This window comes from Lepidochelys kempii, chromosome 4, assembly GCF_965140265.1.
Source record: "Lepidochelys kempii isolate rLepKem1 chromosome 4, rLepKem1.hap2, whole genome shotgun sequence".
Classification (NCBI taxonomy): domain Eukaryota; kingdom Metazoa; phylum Chordata; order Testudines; family Cheloniidae; genus Lepidochelys; species Lepidochelys kempii.
In genome coordinates this window covers 73,828,015-73,851,938 of record NC_133259.1, presented here as the reverse complement: position 1 = coordinate 73,851,938, position 23,924 = coordinate 73,828,015, and the positions used below count along the sequence as shown (strand labels likewise).

Below are 23,924 nucleotides of genomic sequence, written 5' to 3'. Positions count from 1 at the left end.
AGTACTGTAGTGCAATCTCTTAATGGTGAAAGTGCAACTTACAAATATAGATTTTTTTGTTACATAATTGTACTCAAAACCAAAACAATGTAAAACTTTAGAGCCTGTGAGTCCACCTCAGTCCTACTTCTTGTTCAGCCAACCGCCCAGACAAACAAGTTTGTTTACATTTGCAGGAAATCATGCTGCCCGCTTCTCATTTACAATGTCACCTGAAAGTGAGAACAGGCATTCGCATGGCACTTTTGTAGCCAGCATTGCAAAGTATTTATGTGCCAAATATGCTAAACAATCATATGTCCCTTCACGATTTGGCCACCATTCCAGAGGACATGCTTCCATGCTGATGATGCTTGTTAAAAAAATAATGTGTGAATTAAATTTTTGACTGAACTCCTTCGGGGAGACCTGTATGTCTCCTGTTTTACATTGTTTTATTTTTGAATGCAGTTCTTTTTTTGTATTAATTTCACATTTGTAAGTTCAACTTTTATGAAAAAGAGATGGCACTACTGTACTTGTATTAAATGAATTGAAAAATACTATTTCTTTGTTTATCATTTTTACAGTGCAAATACTTGTAACCAAAAATAAATATAAAGTGAGCACTATGCACTTTGTATTCTGTGTCGTAACTGAAATCAATACATTTGAAAATGTAGAAAACACCCAAAAACATTTAAACAAATGGTATTCTATTATTGTTTAACAGCGTGATTAATCGTGATAAATATTTTGAATGATATGATTAATCACAATTCATTTTTTCAATCGCTTGAGAGCTCTAACAAATACTAAGCGCTACTTCGAATAAGCACCTGTGCATTTACAGGATGCTGATTTTACTACGTGCGCATCAATCCATGTCTGTCCATTTGTCCTCAGAACTGGAGCAACAGCACTACATTTTCAGAAGGTCACTCACTGTGTACATTCAAATTTACCTCAGCATCCACCTGCTTGCTCAAAAGCCTGACTATGAAAATCAGATAACTGCACAAGCAGATACTCGTGCTTGCACTTGCACATGCCCAGCTGTGCAAATATTACATGATTTATGTTTTTCAGTGTAGGTGCAAACACGGGTATGTTCACGGGTTTTATTGTGGGCACGTTTGATGGGGAGTCCACCCGACACTCTCCCTGTAGGGGTTAATGGAGGCCAGATAGGTCAATTCACCTATTAGGTGGCAGACTGGGAGAATTAAGGCTGAAAGGACAGCCCTAATTAGGGGAAGCTCACCTGTGCAGGAACAGGTAGGGCTTCTATAAAGCCAGGGGGCTGATAGCAGAGAGGAGTGCAGGGAAGTAGTCTGTAGTCACTTTCCAGTGAATGGAGGTTATCTGGGGCTATTGAGGGTAGTGCACAGTTCACTCCTTGGGAGGAGGGAGTTTGGTCTAGCACACCCACACATGAGAAAGAGTAGCGGCGGGGCATGCAGCGAGCAGGCAGAAGGGAGCCTTAAACCTGGAAAGAGCTGATTCTCCAGAATGGCTAGGAGCAGGCACCACCAGCAGTGAGTGGACCCTGTGACAGCTTGTCAGCCTTCACTATTTGAAAATTTGGCCAATAGTGTTCACTATGTGGCATATTCCTCTTTGGTGAAATGCAGTGTTGCCTTCTGGAGCAGGGGAGGGGTTATGTGCCATTAACCTGATGATACTTACTAAAACATATTTTAGTAAAGTTTTAAGTGTCATGAAAATTAAGACAGTTCTGTTGGTATTAAATAAGTCTAAAAAGTAGTCATAAGAAGCATTTCAAGCCTAATTTATCTGGAAAAATCTATTTGGAGCCAGGAGCTAACATTCACTGATGGGATCTGTTAATGCAGTAGCAGTTAATTATTAGCAGACTCTGCATTAACTAAGTATGGGAGCATACAAATGTCTGTTTCCTAGACTCCACACTACTGGTGTCAAATCCAAGTACCAAGACTTCCAGTGTAGTAATTGTGCTTTATACTCTGCACTAAAAAATTTACTGAAAAACTTAAAAAGAAGTGACTTCTCTATAGACTCACTCATTGTAATCTTCCAAATTTCCTTCAGGATTTGAAGATCCATTTGATGCTGAAAGCTGTAAGATTTGCATATTTCCCTCACAAGCTGCCTAGAAACCAACAAATTAATCCATCAACCATAAAATACTTTTTCAACCAGATAATTTGACAAAGAATCCCTTTTGAAACCTGAGGGCTGTAAAGGAAATATTCTAACTAATAAACTAGTTTAGAACAACTCTGTTCCCAGGACCTTCTCAGCCATGCAGGGGCATAAGAGGAAGCAAGATACCCCCACATCCCTAATGCAGTTGAAGTAGGTCTTCCCAGATTTCAGGCCCAAGGAAATGGTGGAGATCAGGGGTTACATGACAGATACTCCCTTTTCTAGAAGCAAATGGAAAGAATGAAGAATAAGCAGAGTCGTGGCTCTGCTCCTCAATATGCCTGCCAGCAGAGATGGATGCCTGTGAAAATTCAGGGCTGCAGAAAATTACTTCCCACCTGGAGTAAGACAGGAGCAGCCCAGGACTCAGTGACAATTCCTCCTGGACTCCACCTGGGGCAATGCAGCTATATGCCACTAAACAGTCACGGCTGAATCAAAATGCTCAATATAGCCTTTAGTGATTTTATTGCTTAAAACTGTTATTTGATTAAGCCTTCAAAACAAGAAAGGCCAACAATGCTATGAACTACAGCAAAAGCATCATGGTGATGTTTCCCAGTGCCAAACAACTAAAAAGATCAATCCTAGCTGTATTGCTTTAAGGTTCAAGGAAAATAATTAGGCTGTGCATAAGTATACATCTAAGCTTTTTCCTCAGAGTATAACAACTATTGAACAAAAGCAATGTGAACACATGGGATTTAAAAAACAAAACAAAACATGCATCAATAGTTCACAATGATTTAAGCTAAGATCACAAAAGCATTCTAGGGTAGTCAGGCCCAAGATAAAGCCTTAGGGCCATCTTACTTATTTATGCATGTAAGCTCTTTAAAATCAATGGAAACCACTTGCAATGAATAAAGCAAGAGAGAGCTGACATTCAGCGGAAAAAATAGGTAAAATATTCTGTCTTCTAAACATCATCTTACAGACATGATCCTATATCCCTTCTGCACCATGAGCTCAAATACGAATTTGGGGTGGCACAAAGAAGGCAAAAATGGGGAACAAATATTTTCAGAGCTGGCCTAATAGTCACACTGAACACATTAACAAAGTCAGGTATTTAAAACTGTACATTTTCTGCAATATTCTGAATTTTAGGAGCACATTTTTAGCACTTGGCTGCATAGTTTCATTGAATACATTCACTATCCTGCTTTTTTTTTTTGTATTTATATTAATCAAACTATTTGTTGTGAAGATCCTCTGAAAGATAGGATAGCATTTAGAACAGTGCAGAATCATCCTAACAGTGGCCCAATCCTGTACCCATTAAAATCAATGGCAATTTTGTCAATTACTTCCATGTAACAGAATGAGGTATAAAATCTCCAAGTATGAGACCCCTTTCATGGTTTCCAAGTCAGAGTTGGCCAGCTGAATACACGAGTGACATGTGGGGTTGGGATTTTTGGCCATTTAACAGAAGTGCATGTGTCTGACCTATTAAATATACTCTTCATTTCAGATTTAATGCGGAAAGGTCAGCAACGAATCACTAAATTAACCCCCTCTCCAAAAGTATTTACTCACTAGCTCTGGGGTTCTCAAACTTTTTTTGCTGGACCTGCCTCTGAAAATACTTCAGGCTGGGATGACCTCCGGCCCCGCCCCAGAAGTGATCGTAAATTACTGTACATACCCCTAGGAGCATACTCGTGATACTGTCAGCTTTACTTCTGTGCTGCTGCTGCTGGTGGCGCTATCTTCAGAGCTGGGTGGTCAGAGAGTAGCGACTGCTGTACCCCTCTCCTCCCCCAGCTTGCTCTCCTCCCAAAAACATTTGTTTATCTCGTGACCCCCTTACAATAGCTTGTGACCCCTTTTTGGATTGGAACCCCCAGTTTGAGCAATGACGCATTAGCCCGTGATAAATATGGACCAAGAGCCGTGTCAGCAATAATACCTGTGCGACAAGCAGAGCCTCTTTAAGTTGGCCTCTTGAAGTAAAAAAAGTGACTAGTTTCTCCACATCACCAGTAGCTATGCAGTATGGGATGACATCATCATTTTCCTCCTGAATTAACTGGTCAGCTCTCCTAAATGAAATTAAAAATGACCTGGCTGTTTAGTTTTATTTGGTGTTAAATATATTTATAGCACACCAGTGGTATATTTAGCAGTAGATGTACCCATCTGCCTTTCCAGACTCCAAGACACGGTGGGTATGTCTACATAGCTCATAGCAGCGAGCCTCCCAGCCTGGTCAACAGCTTTGGGATCATTGCTAAAAACTGCTGTGTAAACAGCACTTTGAAGTTGTGGCTATGGCTGGAGCTCAGGCTGTGAAGCACCTCCCCTCCCATGCTCTAGGCTTCAGAACCTGAGCTCCAACCCAAACTGCTGTATCTACACAGCTATTTTTAGCATGGTAGCACAAAGCCAAGTCTGTCAACACAGGCTCGGAAGCTTGCTGTCCCAGGCTGTGTAGACATATCTTTACAAGCTATACAAGATTCTCCCATGAAGACACCACATGAAAAGATTTCAAGCCTCATCACCGATTCTACACCCAACCCTTAAACTTACTGAATAATATTGTTTTAAAATGTTCCAAGCTCTCTCTCTCTCTCTCTCTGGAATCCCTATTGAAATCCTCGCTCATTCCATCACAAATTTTAACGAACAATAAAAGCAACATCACTGGAATGTTGAAAAAGATGCCAGATACAGTTTACTTTACTAGTATTGATTATTTATATTTGTCTTGGTCCTTTGCTCAATTGTAACTTACAATATGCATAAAATAATGTGTTTTAGCCTTACCTTTGCATGAGCTTCTTCCAGTATTTCATAGATACACCTGGTGCAATTGAGAGTGCTTTGTCCCACTGAAATACAACATGTTATACATGAAAATTTTACATTTAGAAATAGTTTCAATCAATTACATGTCTTTTCCATTAAAAATAAAATTGTCATGAGGTAAAAAAAGAACAAAAAATTCTGTGCTACTTTTTACTTGTAAATTGGATACTCCAGAATGAATGTAACTAATGCCCAGATTTAAAAAGGTATTGAGGTACGTTCCTAAATATACAGATGGGCACTTCTGCAGATCCCACTTAAGTGAGTTAGGGCTTTTGTAAATCTAGTTAGGTACCTATGTGCTTTGTTAGAGCATAAATACCCCTGTTTAAAATGTCATGTTCGGTTCCATGTTTTCCATCTTTTGGGGCCAGATTTACAGAGTTATTTTTTCAGAACATCAAAACGCTTTAAATTCTGTGTCAGTCTTATGGACCATAAAGAGCATCACAATTAAGGGGTGTTGTGTACATTATTTCTCAATAAGATTGTTTTAGGAGTTATTTTAAGCAAATCTATTATTGCACCCATCATCATAATGTTGAAATGCAAACAAACTGTTTTTATAATTTATTTATTTCTGTTAGTTTATTTATTTATCCAATTTTCTCTTTATCGTTTGCAAAGTTTTTTCTGCAAGATCAGCATTGGAATACACACACACACACACACACGCGCAATTAGCTTTGTTTTAAGCAGATGTATTTCTTACTAGTTACTGAAACTAAGTGACTATTTCATTAAATGCAAAAATGACACAATAGATAAGGAATACCTGAAATGCTATCACGAAGTGCCAACCTTAGATATAGCAACAGCATTTTAACAGAGAACAAATAACCATGGTTTAGTCTTCACTGATGCTATGACACAAAAACCCGAAAATATACCATTTTAGTTTGTACTTCAGTTAAAAGTCATCTGTTCTGAGCAACCAATTTTGTTAACCCCTTGTGTGTTTACTTTAGCCAAGTTTCATGGTATATGTTAAAAACATCAAAATTGCAGGAAGATCAATCTTTGCTAGATTTATAACTCTTTTGTTTTCTCTCATGCAGAGGTAGTATTTACTAGACTTTTATACTGTATTTAGTTCTTCATTAGTTGGTTTAGTACTTTACCTCTCCAAGCTCCACCATAAGTTCACAGTATCTCTGAATTTGTCCTAATCTTAAGTGTATTTCCGCGGCTTCCTTTAGCCTTTCCTCCTTGCTAGGTGCACCAATACCTCCTCCAAATTTGGACATTTTTACTGTTGTTAGTTCTTGGGCTTTGGACTAGTAAAGAAAGAAAGCACTATGCTTATTTTCTTTCTGATTAATACAATTATTGCTAAGACAAGTAAGTATTAAAATCAAACATTTTAAAGGTAATATTAAAAGTGCCATTTGAGAAGCTAAACAACAGCTTTTTCACTAAAGACCTTAAACATTGAAGAGATTACACCGAGCTATTACATTGCTACACCCATTGCATTATGGCTAATTAGTTGTACTCATATATTTCTTTCATTCCATTATCCTGATTCATATTTGTCTGGATTATATATATTTTCATTTAATTCCATTCTTAGAACTTGTTGATATCTTATACATACCCATATGCCACCCCATAAAAATCATTACCTTGTATTTTTTTGAAAACTCATTAAACACACATTTTGTGTAAACACACAAATGGGGGGAGGGGGAGTGGTGATGGTAACTAAGGCCCTTAGTTCTGATGGGAATATGGAGCTGAATCTAAGTGAGGCTAGGATTATGGTAGGTGGGTTTTGTTTCTGCCCTTGAATCCTCATAACCTGCCATGTCCCATTCCCTCCATGACTATTTATATTTTTAACCATAATGGAGGTAAAGATTTCAGTTATGACTAATAAAAGGAGAAGAGGAATTTTCCCATGTGCTAACTGTATACAAGAGAAATTATTTATATAGAGGTAAAATACAAAAATCACATTGTCTTAACTAAGTAAGAGAAATAAGGCAAAAGTGAATTTTTCTAACCCTCCTCCCATGTAAAGGGCTCTAATTTTATCTCAACTATCTCCCAGTCATAGCTGCACGTGTGACAATTTTTGCATTCGTGACTTCACAGCACCACCTACTAAAGATGGAGATTGAATCAGACCTTTACAGAAGTGGGTAATGCAGGGATCAGTTCTTGGCCATACGTTATTTAACACTGATTAATGACCTGAAAGAGACCCTTTCAGAGAACAGTTCCATTGCCTGCATCTACAGGTGCTTACATGTTTCTCAAGAAGCAACAGAATAAAACTGACCTAACTCTTGCCAGTTTCATTGTTCTCTACAATATTCTGAAATAGCAGCAGTGAAAAAAGCAACAACACTCTAGACAGTTTTTACTTTGCAGTAGTTTCAGGAAACCTAAGAGCAAACAGCATAGGTGTTAGAGCGCATTGTCTGCAGACTTAGGAAACCAATACTGAGGATGAGTTAATCCTGAAAATGTGAACTGAGTGTATCTACACAACCATAAGGGCTGGATTTTTTAAAGTTTTTAGGGGAAAGTTTAGAGTTTTGCAGAATTTGATGGCATTTGCACAGAAAAAACCCTACATGCCATGTTAGTGGAGGTTTCAAGCCCTACTCTCAATGTTTTGTCTTTTTTTCTAAAGCTGTGATTTGAATGTGCCTAATTCAAATGTAATTATGGAAGTTTGATCCTGAGGGGTATTATGAAGACAAAGAGATTTTCTGTTTGCTTTTGCTTTTTCAGTAACATATTATCAGAGTAAGATGTGTGCTCAATTATAAACATCATGGTTACATAATCAAGTTATCTGACACATTGAATATCAAAGTGCATAATAACAAGAGTTAGTAGTCTGACTCCACAGCGCAGGCTGCTAGAATGTTTTCATTTTTCCATTGTTTTGAAACGCTCTCTCTGTTTTTAACAGACCATAATCTAGCATTTTACCACTCAACATAAGGGGTAATCACAGGTGCTTCTAATACAGGGCAGAACAGTACAGAGAACTGCAAGTAAAATGTTTATCATGAGTTCTCCTTTGCATAGCAACTAAATCAACAGAGTAGCTGTGTGTTCAAACCTTTGCTTTCATTTACTCCTGTTGTTCCTATTAATGTGTGAGAAGAGAGACAGGCGGAGTCCGGGACAAGGCAGAAATAACAGCTTTTTACAAAAGAAAAAAGGAAAAAATGGGAGATGGGAGAAATTTGTATTATTTGTATTACCGTAGCAGTAGCAACTAGATGTCTCAGTCATGGCGAGGATCCCATTGTGCTGGGTGCTACACAAACAAAGTAAAAGATGGTTCCTGCCCTATAATCCAGACACAGTAAGTGGATTTAACAAACAATTGGACACCCCTACTGGCAGTTTCCCTTAGGCATCATTGTAGACTGGATCCTAAGAGGGATTTGAAGGAAATCAAAGGATCAAATTTACAGACTGCCTTTGGGGTGGGTGGGGAATGAGAAGGTTGTTCCATGAGTAAGAATAGCATGAAAGGAAGTGTGTGGTTAGTTGTGGGAGAAGTGGACAAATGGGCTATGCATCATTGGTAGAGCCAAGAGTGGGAGATAATGTCATAAAATACAAGAACCTAACAGGGGCTAAGCTGTTGAAAGGTCTTAAAGATAAGGACCAAAGGCAGTGCAATACATCCTTGTGACAGGGTAGTCTGCCCCTAAAGAATAAGGTACCTAGGGGTCAGTCCATCCCCATCATGTAACATGGCCCTTCAAGATTTTGAAAGGTCAGATGTATATAAAAGGACCTAAGATATCGAAAGAAAGGAAACGGTCCTGGAAATAATTGGGCTTTTTGGGGCAATCCAATCACTGTGTCTTTATGGGCACTGGCCAGGAGCCTTGCAGAGAGGGCAGGACAAGGCTCCCGTCTCACCCAACCAACTGGGGATGAGGTGAGGGAAATGGACCAGCTTAAATACTGCCTCCTCTGTCATTGCAGAGCAGACGCTAGCAGAAGAAGTCTGGATGCTGAACCCTCTGAGCCTGAGAGTTAACTGAGGAAAAGAGGCCAGCTAAAGGAGAAGGAGGCTAATGCCTCTGGTTGGCTAAATTACAACCCAGCTCCAGAGAGGAGAACGGGAAACTCCTATCTTAAGGAGAGAAGTAATAATTATCTGAATTACCCAGGTCCAGGAGGAGGGGTGTGGCTCCTGGCTTAAAGAGAAACAGGGTGACTGTTTCATTGACCTGTCCCAGAAGGAAAGCTGGGGACTCCTATTTTGAGAAAGCGATGATGTAAAGTGCTACCCCAACTCCAGGAAGGGGGCCTAAGAGGTCTCCTGAACAGGCAGGGAGCTGACCAGGACTCTTATACAGACTGAGTGTGGGGTGAAGTGAGATGACTATCAAAAGTGAGTTACACTTTCGAGAAAGATTTAGTAAATCAGACCCCATGAAGGGGGTACATGTTTTGAATTAATCTAGTCTGGGTAACTGATTGAAAGAACCCAAGGGGGTGCTGCATGCAAAGCATTTGCAGGGCCATGAAGGGGTGTGCTGGAGGGCAGTGCCCCATGAGAGTCCACAAGGAAAGAAGAGCCGTACTGGAGATGTGATCCAATGCCTCTGTCAATAATCCATGTTTCACTTGTGTCCATGAGCTTTATCCTCACATCTGATCTTTTGCAAAAAGAAGAAATGTCTACCTTTTTTCTAAAATGTGACTGCTTTTCATTGTAAGTGTTCAGCTTTGTAAAGCAGTGGATTTTCATATTTTTATAACTAAAAATAAAAACTACTGATGTACAAGTTTCACATAGTCTGCATACTCCACTTACCATTCTAAATCTAACCAGATGTTTCATATGCATAATTCCTTTGCAGTAGTTTTGTGGAAGCAAGCTATCATCCTGTCCTTTTATTACAGCAACGAGGTCCCATAAATTTTTACTGCCTCCTGGAGGCTGAAAAAATTTAAAAAAAAGAAACAGATTACAATAATGTGCTAGAGATATTAAAATGAAACCTGCAAAGGATATGGTATGAATTTATTAGTCAGTTCAAAGGTAAACATTTTCGGGTCTATCAGGTTAGACACACACTACAGTCTTTCAAATAAGAACTATTAGTGCAGTTAAGTGTATCAAGATGAGACCTGTGTCAGTTATATATCCACAAAGCACAACATACTTATACACATACAGAACACACACATACCACATGTGTGGAGAGGATATCTGTAGAAAACTGAAGAAGCATATGAAAAATTGCAGAAGTGTCATAAATAAAGAACACATGATGGTGTCATATGGAGGTTTTACTGCCATGAGTTAGAAGTGGTTGCACTACTCATATGTGGCAAACTAACAAATGATATGCATCATCCTAAAAGAACGCTGATAAAACCTTTGTTCATCACTATACCATCATTCATTTACTATATGCCATATGTATTACAGAAAGGCTATTTTGGGAATGTTTTAGTGAAGTTTTAAAAGTTTTAATGGGTCTAATTCTTGCATCCCTCTGCCTGTAAAGCCAGGTACCTAGGTTACCATGAGTCTAGGGCTCAGAGATAGATTAAATTAAAACTAAAAAAATATTAAAACACCATTAAAGTAATCTGAAAAGCCTTTTTAGAGATAAAAGTATCATAAGTTTAATGTCTGAACTGGGAGCAAGCACTGGGTCCCAATTCTAGTCCTAAGAGTTTAGGAATAGGACTTCAAGTTGGACAGACTTTACTAGTAGTGACGAGAGCTTATGAAAAAAATTCCAGAGACTTTCTGATGCATGAGAAATTATGATATATTTACATTTCTTTTAATCCCAAATCAAAAGGAAACACCAAAATATTGATATTTTTTGCAGAACAAATTTCCATAACATTCTGATTCAGAATTTTTTGTTTCTATGTTTTTGACTAAAACAAATGGGGCCAGTAGGTGAGAAGGGGGGGTTGGGTGACCCGGAATTACAACTGCCCTGAAGCAGCTCAGACAACCGTAGAGCTTAATGCAGACTCAACCCAACCTGAAACACTTCACTTTGACAAACAAACAATATGTTTAATTTTGGGTGGACAAATTAAAGCAATTTTATTGATTTTCTCAATGGAAAATTCTACTGAAATTTATCTACTGCAGTGGAAAATTAGGATTCTGATTACACAATTTTTTCTGATGGGGAAATATATCATTTGAAATTTTTAAATCAGCTCTAGGAGGGACATTTTTCCATCTACAAACTATCACAAAGCAGAAGTCCTCCTTGCATATTCTGAACCTATATTGAGGGAAATAGTACATGGGGAGGGGAGAAGAAAGAAGAAACTTTTCTTTTGCAGTTTAATTTAAGGACTATATGCACGCGCAACATGTTGATGTGGAATACTTACTGACAAACATTCTGAAAACCACCTTAGTTTTTTCCCTCGAGGATTACCAATCAGCTTGTCCACCTCCTGTTTAACATCCCTGGATACTTTACCACATAGCAAGGGAGGAGCACCTGGTTCCACAGCACGATCTAATCAACACAAATGTTTTTGCACACAAACATTTTATTAAAGGTAGTCTAACACAAATCAAATGAAAGTAACAGAATTTATAATTTACCTACCAGTATTGCCAATGATCTCATCCCAAGATCTGTCTGCCAGGATATTTATTTGGAGAGGGTTTATCAGAGGTGTTAAAGACCAAAGTCTCACAGTGGAGTCACGAGAACAAGAGGCCATAGTGAATGGACGACTAGGATGACATGTTAATCCTAATAGAGAGACCATTTTAAACATTATTCAGACAATTAAATTTATCTGCTAATTAGTTTTAAGGAAAATATATTATGGACTTTTAAGGTATCACAAATACATTTTAGCAAAATAAGAATGGAAACATTAACATTTAAAACTATATTACCATATACATCTGCACCATGATCATAAACTGTGTCTAGACAGGTTCCATTTCTTGTGTCCCACACCCGAATTGTATAGTCCCAGCTGCCCGATATTAATAGGTAAGGGATTTCAGTATTCCACATTAGTCCCCGTACTGGTGCTGTATGTCCACTAAGAACATTTATACAAGCATCTTGTGTATAATCCCATATTCGAACAGTGCTGAAAACAAGACACAAAAAGCATATATCCATCAATATACCAAAACATGAACACACCTGTACATTCAGCAAAATTCTGAAGTTCATATTTCACATGGAGTATTTACTTACCTAGATTTACACACACTGTAATACAAGAGCTTTTATCCAATGCTTTGGGCACCCTATACACTTTGTTAAAAGAACACTAAAATAAAGAGACCCATCAGTTCAATTCAAATATACCATGACAGCAAAAATATAACTGAAATTCATAGATTAAAAGATTCCAAAGCCAGAAGGGATCATTGTGATAATCCAGTCTGGGCTCCTGTGTAACACAGGTATAGAACTTCCCCAAAATAATTGCTCGACATCCCCAAACTGTGGGGTGCACCTCTCTAGGGGGGGCACAGAGGAACATTCTGGGGAGGGTGGGTGGCGGGGCTCGGGCCAGCCCTCCCGGGGAGTGTGGAGGGAGCATCATCCAGCCCCACTCCACCCCCAGATCCATTCCTGGCCCCGGCCCCACCCATGGCCCTGGCTTCCAGCCCCGCTCCTGGCCCCAAGCCCAGCCCCAGCCCCAGCTCCACACCTGGATGCAGCAGCTAGCCCCTGCCACAGCCTGGCCATGGCTCCCCTCCCAGCCACAGGTCCCAGTCCCAGCCCCATCCCCACCACCACCCCTAGCCTCAGCCACTAGCTGGGCTCTGTTCCCGCCCTGGTCCCAGACCCGCCCCCAGCTGTGGCCCCAGCCTTGGCCCTCTTACCCCATCTGCCACCCCCGATCCTCCGGAGCCACGGCCCCACTCCCAGCCCCAGTTTGGGCGGGGAGGGGGGTTGCAGACAGGAGTAAGAGGAGGGGCGCAACACTGAAAAGTTTGGGGACCACTGTTCTCGAGCATATCTTTAAGAAAAACATCCAGTCTTGATTTTAAAATTATCAGTGATTGAGAATCCGCCACAACCCTTGGTTAGTTGTTCCAATGGTTAATTACTCTCACTGTTAAAAAAAACTACACCTGATTAACAGTCTGAATTTGTCTAGCTTCAACTTCTAGCCATTGGGTCATATTACACCTTTCTCTGCTAATCAGCAGTTCTCAATGAGTGGTCCGCGGCCCTCTGGGGGGCCGCAGGCAGGTTTCAGGGGGTCCACCAAAATAAATCAGAGAGCAGGACCAGCGCTAGACTTGCTGGGTTCCAGGGCAGAAAGCCGAAGCCTGAGCCCTGCTCCATGGGGCTGAAAGCTAAAGCCCAAGTAACTTAGCTTTGCAGGGTCCCCTGTGGTGTGGGGCCCTGGCCAATCGCCCTGCTTGCTACCCCTTAACACTGGCCCTGGCTTTTAACCTACTGGATATGCAGAAAATCCAGTTGAGACACAGGTGGGCCGTGGAATTTTTATAGCATATTGGGGGGGGACTCAGAAAGAAAGAGGTTGAGAATCCCTGTGCTAGATTGCAGAGCCCATTATTAAATATATGTTCCCCATGTACGTACTTACAGACTGTCAATCAAGTCACCCTTTAACTAAACTTGTTAAACTGAACAGATTGAGCTCTTGAGTCTATCACTATAAATAATGTATTAAATTAAATCAAGTCAGCCCTCCTTTCCTGCCCTGCACAATCTCAGGCCTACACCTAGGCCTGCTCTACACTCCTTACAAACTATGGAAAGAAAGAGGGTCTTGCAGTGCACCTTGAAGGCTACCAAACTCAGGCTGTTATGGACTGAGGGAGGAAGTCAGTTCCGAAGTCCCAAGCCCCCTAATGGGGAATATCCTGCCAGTTGCCCCTTCTCTCTTATATTGAATGGGTTTCATCTCAGATGCCTCTGCTGACAACAACTATGGCAGTTTGCCACAAAAGAGAGGCATACTCCTCGATAAAAAAGGTCCCAGGCCATTTAGAGTTTTATAGGTCAAAATCAACATCTTAAAATTAATATGGAAAAGAACATGCTCAGAGCACAAATTGTGGAGTACAGGTTTAATACGCTCAAAAAATGCTGCCAAATTCTGTCAATATAAGTATTTGGGCAGACAATACCTTTGTTTAAAATATACGTCATGACAGGTACTTGTATTTTATAGCCTTATGCTTATTACCATATTTATTTGCCTTTGTAAAATGAAAGATCCTACTGTGTGTTTATGTATAATTTCTATGGTATGCTTCTCACTAATAAACTCAAATTGTTCTGAGTAAGCCTTATAGGAGCATAACAATATTCAGAATGACTTCCAAGCAGAAATTCAAAGGGAAAGGTCTTGCCACATAACTTTGAAGTGTCCTCTCCTACATACTGCCCTTTTTACCACCCACCTACAATGGCCATCCACAGATGCTATTCAGTCTATCATACTCTAGATAGTCACACAAGGGAATCTTATTCCCTCCACTCACAGGGTCTTGGATGCAATGTGAGTATTTAGTATCATCCCAATATAATTTTTAAGTGGTAGGTGGCAGTCACTGACTCCATTATCTGGGTAGAGTATAGAGCGTTGTAGTCATGTATCTGTCACATGGCTTCCTCAGGACACTAGCACTGCTCCTCAGGCATGGAGCCAAGCCAGGATCTGTAATGTGGAGGAGGCAGGGCTACAGTTTGGACCTGAAATGTTATTCACAGACACAATGATAGTAATGTTGGGGTTTTTTTTAAATAGTGTCAGCACCAGTGCAACTTGAGACCTTAAGTCTCTCTCAGAATCTAAGAATACACACCCATCATCAGAACCACTGCAGAGGATTCCTTCTCTCAGAGGAGACCACCTTACATGAAACACCTTTGCGGTATGCCCCGTAAAAACCTTCAGTGGCTGATCAGAGCTAGTTGCTAGGTAATAAACACGAACATTTTTATCTTCACATCCAGTGGCTATCATATCTCTGCAAAATGACAACAGTACAATCATCAGCTATTGGAGTCAGTAGAAATATATTGTTTTTAATTCGAAAAAATACAAATGTAGCACGCCTTTTAATGTATATCTCAGAAAATTTGACTTGTATTTGCTTTTTTCATTTAATCTCTAACAGTTAAAATTATGCTTTAGTATATGATATACAACTACAAACAGTGGGATAGACCCTCAGCTAGTGTAAATAGGCAAAGTTCCACGAATTTCAATGGAGCTATAAAATTTACACCAGAATCTAGCCCATTATTTGTCAGTAAATCTACTGAGTACACAGTAACAACAGAATAATTTTTTGCACCTATCACTAACTCTGCCTAAAGGAAAAATTTACAAAATAAATGAACTGATCTATTTCCTGTTGTTCTTTTCTCTGCTATTCCTTAAAGCCTGGTTGCCATATTTACAAAACAAGGTTTTAAATAATAATACTGTCTGTATGTGTTGTGCTCAGGATTAGGCTATGTATATAATTACAGAATTTTAAAAAAAAGGAATAAATTGAAACGGTACTTGAAAAAACAGAATAAATGGAAATGGTATTTGAAATGAAGGTCAAATAGTGACAGAAAAATAAGTGATAAAGTCACATATCCATCACTATGTATTTTATTTTTAACCATTTCCTTATGGAAAAGTTATCCAGCTGTGTCCAGTTCTCCCATTATTTCACTGCACCCAATCTGACCTCCTAGTTGCTGAACCCATGAACCTTCCCTTTCCACCCACATCCAGCAGCTATGACAATCTCATTTGCAACTGCCAAACTCCCCTGCAGTTTTCTCTCCCCCAGCATTCACTCAGATTGCTGCAAGATTAGTATTAAAAATTCAACATTACAATTTAAGTCAACCTCATAACCTCACAAACACAACAGATCAGATATAATTTTTGCTTTTATATATTGTTAATAAGGTGCTATCATCAGCATAGTATGAGCAAGCACTGCAGAGAGAACATAAACGTTTGATTCAGCAGATGTAAAGAAATTTCAGTCCACTCCTTTTTAAAAAAGCAATTCAACTGTTATCTCCGTTTCCTACAGATATTCTGGCAATTAACTGTGTTCTGCAAATGATTACTTTTAAAAAAGCTGTTTAGTATTCTTATTTTGAAAAAATGAAGTGCTTTCTGGAAAGTTTAAAGATCACACTCTAAATTATCTTTTTCTTATATTATCAGTTAAAATAAGTTAGCCTACATGATGATATTCATGTTTGCCTTTTCTAAGCAAATATTTTTGATCATATTAAAATACTAGCAAAGACTAGGAGGGAGAAAATTATCCACCACAGACTGTAGACACCTTTTAAAACTGAAGTCTTCCAGGGTTCTTAAAATCACCTCTTTGTGTAAGATGAGGTCTGTCCCATGGTTTGACAGGGGAGTTTGACGTGAATGGACCACAAGGAGGAAAGGAAACAAAGTGGCTTGCTATTGCCACATGAAAGGGCCAGAAAGAAGCAGACACTTCTGTTTCCCCGCTAAGACAAGCTGGACCACCATCAGAACAAGCTATAGGAAACTGGGGAGAAGCCACAGCCAAATTAGCCACACTGAAGTTTCTATGGGGAAGGGGCCCCTCTGCTTCCTATCTATTTGCAGCTTCTCACAAATATCTGAAAAATTATTCCCCCAAAGCCAAACATTAAAATTTTGACCAATATTTATGGGAACACTTGCTCATAGTCTATATTTGTATAGAAAATATACAAACTTGGTTTTCCAAATAGATTTTTTTTTAGTTGTATGCACTCAGGAAAGATTATGCAGACTTTGTGTTTTTTGTTCCTTTTGTAACCAATTTACACCGTTCTTGGATTTACGCACTACAAATGCTCTAACTTTTTGTAATTATTCCAATGGAATATATTTTATTATATATATTTTTATAGAATCATAGAATATCTGTTGGAAGGAACCTCAGGAGGTCATCTAGTCCAACCCCCTGCTCAAAGCAGGACCAATCCCCAATTTTTGGCCCAGATCCCTAAATGGCTCCCTCAAGGATTGAACTCAAAACCCTGGGTTTAGCAGGCCAATGCTCAAACCACTGAGCTACCTCTGCCCCTATCAGTGTTGCTAAATTAAACATAATCATTTATGTTTCTCCAAGTCAGTTGCATCACTGACACAATGCATCTTTTTTTTAAGTTTAGCTATACTGAGGGTATGTCTATGCAGAAACTGGGAGGGTGCTTCCCATTGTGGGTAGAAAGACTTGCACTAGCTCAAGCAGAGCTAGCGTGTGTCTACCCTCCTGTGCTGGGAAGCATCCCCCCCAGCTGCTGTGTGGATATACCATCAAGGTTTCCCATTTATTCCTCACCTTCTTTCTGATGATCTCAAATGGGAAACCTGTTGAATCTTTATTAGTTTGAAGAACTGGAACTCTCCTGTTTAGAGGTACAATTGTGTGTTCTGATTTATGGATGTTAAATACTAACATGACCCATTTCTAAATTATTTGTTCACAAGTGGGACATCAATCAAGGTTTTATTTTAAAATGAAGCATATGAAAATACATGATGTAAATTTTAAATAATGCTTTTTTTTCAGCCATGAGAAGAAGCCAAATCTGCTAAGCTTCAGTGGCACATGATTCCATACGTCAGCATACAGTTTTTCCTATGAAGCACATGACCAAATGGTTAATGTGAGCTGTCATAAATATGAAGGGAAGGGTAAACCCCTTTGAAATCCCTCCTGGCCAGGGGAAAGCTCCTCTCACCTGTAAAGGGTTAAGAAGCTAAAGGTAACCTCGCTGGCACCTGACCAAAATGACCAATGAGGAGACAAGATACTTTCAAAAGCTGGGAGGAGGGAGAGAAACAAAGGGTCTGTGTCTGTCTGTAGTCGTCTTGGCCGGGGACAGAACAGGAATGGAGTCTTAGAACTTTTAGTAAGTAATCTAGCTAGGTATGTGTTAGATTATGATTTCTTTAAATGGCTGAGAAAAGAATTGTGCTGAATAGAATAACTATTTCTGTCTGTGTATCTTTTTTGTAACTTAAGGTTTTGCCTAGAGGGGTTCTCTATGTTTTTGAATCTAATTACCCTGTAAGATATCTACCATCCTGATTTTACAGGGGGGATTTCTTTATTTCTATTTACTTCTATTTTTTATTAAAAGTCTTCTTGTAAAACACTGAATGCTTTTTCATTGTTCTCAGATCCAAGGGTTTGGGTCTGTGGTCACCTATGCAAATTGGTGAGGCTTTTTATCCAACATTTCCCAGGAAAAGGGGGGTGCAAGTGTTGGGAGGATTGTTCAGTGTTCTTAAGATCCAAGGGTCTGGATCTGTAGTCACCTAAGCAAATTGGTGAGGCTTTTTACCAAACCTTGTCCAGGAAGTGGGGTGCAAGGTTTTGGGAAGTATTTTGGGGGGAAGGACGCGTCCAAACAGCTCTTCCCCAGTAACCAGTATTAGTTTGGTGGTGGTAGCGGCCAGTCCAAGGTGTAATATTTTGTACCTTGGGGAAGTTTTGACCTAAGCTGGTAAAGATAAGCTTAGGAGGTTTTTCATGCAGGTCCCCACATCTGTACCCTAGAGTTCAGAGTGGGGGAGGAACCGTGACATGGTGGCACAGTGGTGGGATTAACCTGAAATCATTTTGAGATCCAGTTGAGATTTTTTGAACTAGAAATACAGATTTTAAAAAGGAATTTTTAGGAAGTCCAGGAAGCAGCTTTGAAACTGAAAGCAGCTTGGTTTCTCTCTGCTTTGTGGCCAAGCAGAGACAAAAGGGGATTATCTTGTGAATTGCAGGTTTTCTTTGCCTGGAGGCAGGGTACTTAACTCCTGCAGGGAAATTCACAGTCTTCCAACCCAGAGGTTTTTTTTTTCTTTTCTTCCTAAAAGTAAATAGGGGGTGTGTGCTCTACCCATTTGCCTGGAGACAAAAGTGGCAGGGTTTTTTTTAGGATTTTGATTTTTTTTTGTTTTACAAGGAGCACAGGTTTGAAAAGAAATTTTTTTTTTCTTTGGGCTGGGTAAGCAGGTTTCCAAGTAGTTGGAGGTTTTTTGCTTTAATTTGGGCCCAGAGCAGAGACAAGGGAATTGTCTTTTTCTGTAGGCTGACAATCACTATCAGAGAATAGGTATTCTATTCCAGCACAGCAAAATTTTACAGCCACGTTTTGTTTGTTTATTTCTAAACCTCGGGTGTAAAGTTAGTTAAAAACAGAGAGGTTAGAATGACCAAATCCTCAGCTCGACTACAGCTGGAATTAGCCAAATTTCAGGCTGAGGAAAAACAAAGGGAACATGAAAGACAGATAGAACTCATGCGGCTGAAGAAGGAGGTACAGGAGGCTGCCCACAAGAGGGAAATGGAGGCAAGGAAGCATGTGGAGGAGATGGCGAGGATAAAGGCCCAGCAGAATATACCAACAAACCCTAGCAATCCTTCTCCAGGTACCACTTCCCATCCCAGAAAGTTCCCCACCTACAAGGCAGGTGATGATACTGAGGCCTTCTTAGAAAACTTCGAAAGGGCCTGCCTTGGGTACAGCATCTCTACTGACCAATACATGGTAGAGCTGAGGCCGCAGCTCAGTGGACCCTTAGCTGAGGTGGCAGCTGAAATGCCTAAAGAACATATGAACAAGTATGAACTGTTTAAATCCAAGGCGAGAGTCAGAATGGGGATAACACCCGAGCAGTCTTGTCGGAGGTTCCGAGCCCTAAGGTGGAAACCAGACGTGTCATTTACCCGACATGCCTACCACATTGTGAAACATTGGGATGCCTGGATATCAGGAGCAAGTGTTGAATCTCCAGTAAATTTGCCCTTCCTAATGCAAATGGAACAATTCTTAGAGGGTGTTCCTGAGGAAATAGAAAGATACATCCTAGATGGGAAACCCAAAACTGTAATTGAGGCAGGAGAGATTGGAGCCAGATGGGTGGAGGTGGCAGAGAAGAAGAAAACTGGTCGCAGTTGGAGCGGAGACCAGAAGGGACCACCCCAGACCACACCCTATTACCGGGGGCCGCCCAAAGCCCCACCTACCTCCCAAAGAACCCTCCAGACCCCTTATCGTCCCACCACCCTGTTCTCCAGCAACCCTCCTCGCCCCAGTGACCCGTCAGCTGGACGATGTTTTAAGTGTAATGAGCTGGGGCATGTAAAGGCCAACTGCCCCAAGAACCCCAACAGATTACAGTTCATTGCACCGGAATCACACCAGAGGTCCACAGGCCCAGATACCTCCCAGATACCCTTGGAGCGGAGGGAAACTGTGAGTGTGGGCGGGAAGAAGGTCACCGCGTGGAGGGACACCGGAGCACAAGTGTCAGCTATCCATGCTTCCTTAGTGGACCCCAATTTAATCAACCCAGAGATCCAAGTGACGATTCAACCCTTCAAGTCCAACTCTTTCAATTTGCCTACAGCCAAGTTGCCTGTCCAGTACAAGGGCTGGTCAGGAATGTGGACTTTTGCAGTCTATGATGATTATCCCATCCCCATGCTGTTGGGGGAAGACTTGGCCAATCACGTAAAGCAGGCCAAGAGGGTGGGAACGGTCACCCGCAGCCAGGCTAAACAAGCCGTGGGGCCTAGCTCTGTTCCGGAAACTTCTATCAGGGCCCGGTCAGAGGTGATGGACCCGGACCCCAGGCCAATGTCTGCAACAGCAGTAGTGGATCCAGTCCCAGAGACCCAGACGGAACCAGTCCCAGAACCAGAACCAGCCAAACAACCAACACCAGACCCCGTGCCAGCACTGAATCCAGTACTTGCAACCTCAACACCAGAGGGCCCCACCGAACCTGAACTGGCAGCAGCCGATAACCCTACACAAGAGGCTCAGCCGGAGCCTGAATCCCAACATAGTGCACCAGCGGAGCGCGGTTCACAGTCAACAGAAACAGCTCCATCCCCTATATCGCTTCCAGAGGGACCAAGCCTAGGTCCACAATCCCATGAGGAACTGATGTCTCCAGCATCAAGGGAACAGTTCCAGACCGAACAGGAAGCAGATGAAAGCCTCCAGAGAGCTTGGACGGCGGCACGGAGCAACCCACCGCCTCTCAGCTCTTCTAATCGATCCAGGTTTGTTGTAGAAAGAGGACTTTTATACAAGGAAACTCTTTCTGGTGGACACCAGGAAGACTGGCATCCTCAGAGACAGTTGGTAGTTCCAACTAAATACCGGGCCAAGCTCTTGAGCTTAGCCCATGATCACCCTAGTGGCCATGCTGGGATGAACAGGACCAAAGACCGTTTGGGGGGGTCATTCCACTGGGAGGGAATGGGCAAGGATGTTTCTACCTATGTCCAGTCTTGTGAGGTGTGCCAAAGAGTGGGAAAACCCCAAGACCAGGTCAAAGCCCCTCTCCAGCCACTCCCCATCATTGAAGTTCCATTTCAGCGAGTAGCTGTGGGTATTCTGGGTCCTTTTCCGAAAAAGACACCCAGAGGAAAGCAGTACATACTGACTTTCATGGATTTTGCCACCCGATGGCCGGAAGCAGTAGCTCTAAGCAACACCAGGGCTAAAAGTGTGTGCCAGGCACTAGCAGACATTTTTGCCAGGGTAGGTTGGCCCTCCGACATCCTCACAGATGCAGGGACTAATTTCCTGGCAGGAACTATGGAAAACCTTTGGGAAGCTCATGGGGTAAATCACTTGGTTGCCACTCCTTACCATCATCAAACAAATGGCATGGTGGAGAAGTTTAATGGAACTTTGGGGGCCATGATACGTAAATTCGTAAATGAGCACTCCAATGATTGGGACCTAGTATTACAGCAGTTGCTCTTTGCCTACAGAGCTGTACCACATCCCAGTTTAGGGTTTTCCCCATTTGAACTTGTATATGGCCGTGAGGTTAAGGGGCCATTGCAGTTGGTGAAGCAGCAATGGGAGGGATTTACACCTTCTCCAGGAACTAACATTCTGGACTTTGTAACCAACCTACAAAACACCCTCCGAACCTCTTTAGCCCTTGCTAGAGAAAACTTACAGGATGCTCAAAAAGAGCAAAAAGCCTGGTATGATAAACATGCCAGAGAGCGTTCCTTCAAAGTAGGAGACCAGGTCATGGTCTTAAAGGCGCTCCAGGCCCATAAAATGGAAGCATCGTGGGAAGGGCCATTCGTGGTCCAGGAGCGCCTGGGAGCTGTTAATTATCTCATAGCATTCCCCACCTCCAACCGAAAGCCTAAGGTGTACCATATTAATTCTCTAAAGCCCTTTTATTCCAGAGAATTAAAGGTTTGTCAGTTTACAGCCCAGGGAGGAGACGACGCTGAGTGGCCTGAAGGTGTCTATTATGAAGGGAAATGTGCTGGTGGTGTGGAAGAGGTGAACCTCTCCATGACCCTTGGGCGTATGCAGCGACAGCAGATCCAGGAGCTGTGCACTAGCTACGCGCCAACGTTCTCAGCCACCCCAGGACTGACTGAACGGGCATACCACTCCATTGACACAGGTAATGCTCACCCAATTAGGGTCCACCCTTACCGGGTGTCTCCTCAAGCTAAAACTGCTATAGAACGGGAGATCCAGGATATGTTACAGATGGGTGTAATCCGCCCCTCTGAAAGTGCATGGGCATCTCCAGTGGTTCTAGTTCCCAAACCAGATGGGGAAATACGTTTTTGCGTGGACTACCGTAAGCTAAATGCTGTAACTCGCCCAGACAACTATCCAATGCCACGCACTGATGAACTATTAGAGAAACTGGGACGGGCCCAGTTCATCTCTACCTTGGACTTAACCAAGGGGTACTGGCAGGTACCGCTAGATGAATCTGCCAAGGAAAGGTCAGCCTTCATCACACATCTCGGGCTGTATGAATTTAATGTACTCCCTTTCTGGCTGCGAAATGCACCCGCCACTTTCCAAAGACTTGTAGATGGTCTCCTAGCGGGATTAGGAGAATATGCAGTCGCCTACCTTGACGATGTGGCCATATTTTCGGATTCCTGGGCAGACCACCTGGAACATCTACAAAAAGTCCTTGAGCGCATAAGGGAGGCAGGACTGTTAAGGCTAAGAAGTGTCAAATAGGCCTAAACAGAGTGACTTACCTTGGACACCAGGTGGGTCAAGGAACTATCAGCCCCCTACAGGCCAAAGTGGATGCTATCCAAAAGTGGCCTGTCCCAAAGTCAAAGAAACAGGTTCAATCCTTCTTAGGCTTGGCCGGTTATTACAGACGATTTGTACCGCACTACAGCCAAATCGCTGCCCCACTGACAGACCTAACCAAAAAGAAACAGCCAAATGCTGTTCAGTGGACCGGAAAGTGTCAGAAGGCCTTTAACAAGCTTAAAGCGACACTCATGTCTGACCCTGTACTAAGGGCCCCAGACTTTGACAAACCGTTCCTAGTAACCACAGATGCATCCGAGCGTGGTGTGGGAGCAGTTTTAATGCAGAAAGGACCTGATCAAGAATTCCACCTTGTAGTGTTTCTCAGCAAAAAACTATCTGAGAGGGAAAGCAACTGGTCAGTCACTGAAAAAGAATGTTATGCCATTGTCTACGCTCTGGAAAAGCTACGCCCATATGTTTGGGGACGGCGTTTCCACCTGCAAACCGACCATGCTGCACTAAAGTGGCTTCACACCGTCAAAGAAACTAACAAAAAACTTCTTCGGTGGAGTTTAGCTCTCCAAGATTTTGATTTCGACATCCAACACATCTCAGGAGCTTCTAACAAAGTGGCTGATGCACTCTCCCGTAAAAGTTTCCCAGAATCAACTGGTTAAAATTGTCCTTGAGATGTGGAAAATATTGTTAGTCTTTATGTACTTGGTAGTATATTTAGAGATGCATGTGTCGTATTAACTCTGTTTTCCTAGAGCTCCAGGAAGAAATCCCAGCCAGTGTTTCACCCTAGCTGAGATTTGGGGAGCGTGTCATAAATATGAAGGGAAGGGTAAACCCCTTTGAAATCCCTCCTGGCCAGGGGAAAGCTCCTCTCACCTG

At 41.6% G+C, this 23,924-nt stretch overlaps 1 protein-coding gene across 11 annotated transcripts in view; it reads right to left on the bottom strand.

The window, feature by feature from the left end:
- Positions 1-23,924, bottom strand: part of WDR17 (WD repeat domain 17) — a 122,867-nt gene that overhangs the window by 18,095 nt on the left and 80,848 nt on the right. For 10 of the 11 annotated variants that reach the window (XM_073341676.1, XM_073341675.1, XM_073341679.1 and 7 more), the window contains 9 exons: positions 14,783-14,947; positions 11,870-12,072; positions 11,571-11,720; positions 11,347-11,477; positions 9,788-9,913; positions 6,108-6,263; positions 4,945-5,009; positions 4,085-4,217; positions 2,025-2,113 (listed from right to left, as the gene is read on the bottom strand). In XM_073341676.1, the coding sequence (XP_073197777.1) occupies positions 2,025-2,113; positions 4,085-4,217; positions 4,945-5,009; positions 6,108-6,263; positions 9,788-9,913; positions 11,347-11,477; positions 11,571-11,720; positions 11,870-12,072; positions 14,783-14,947 (1,218 nt within the window). The remainder of the gene's footprint in view (positions 1-2,024; positions 2,114-4,084; positions 4,218-4,944; positions 5,010-6,107; positions 6,264-9,787; positions 9,914-11,346; positions 11,478-11,570; positions 11,721-11,869; positions 12,073-14,782; positions 14,948-23,924) is intronic. The other variant, XM_073341680.1, reaches the window with a different exon arrangement.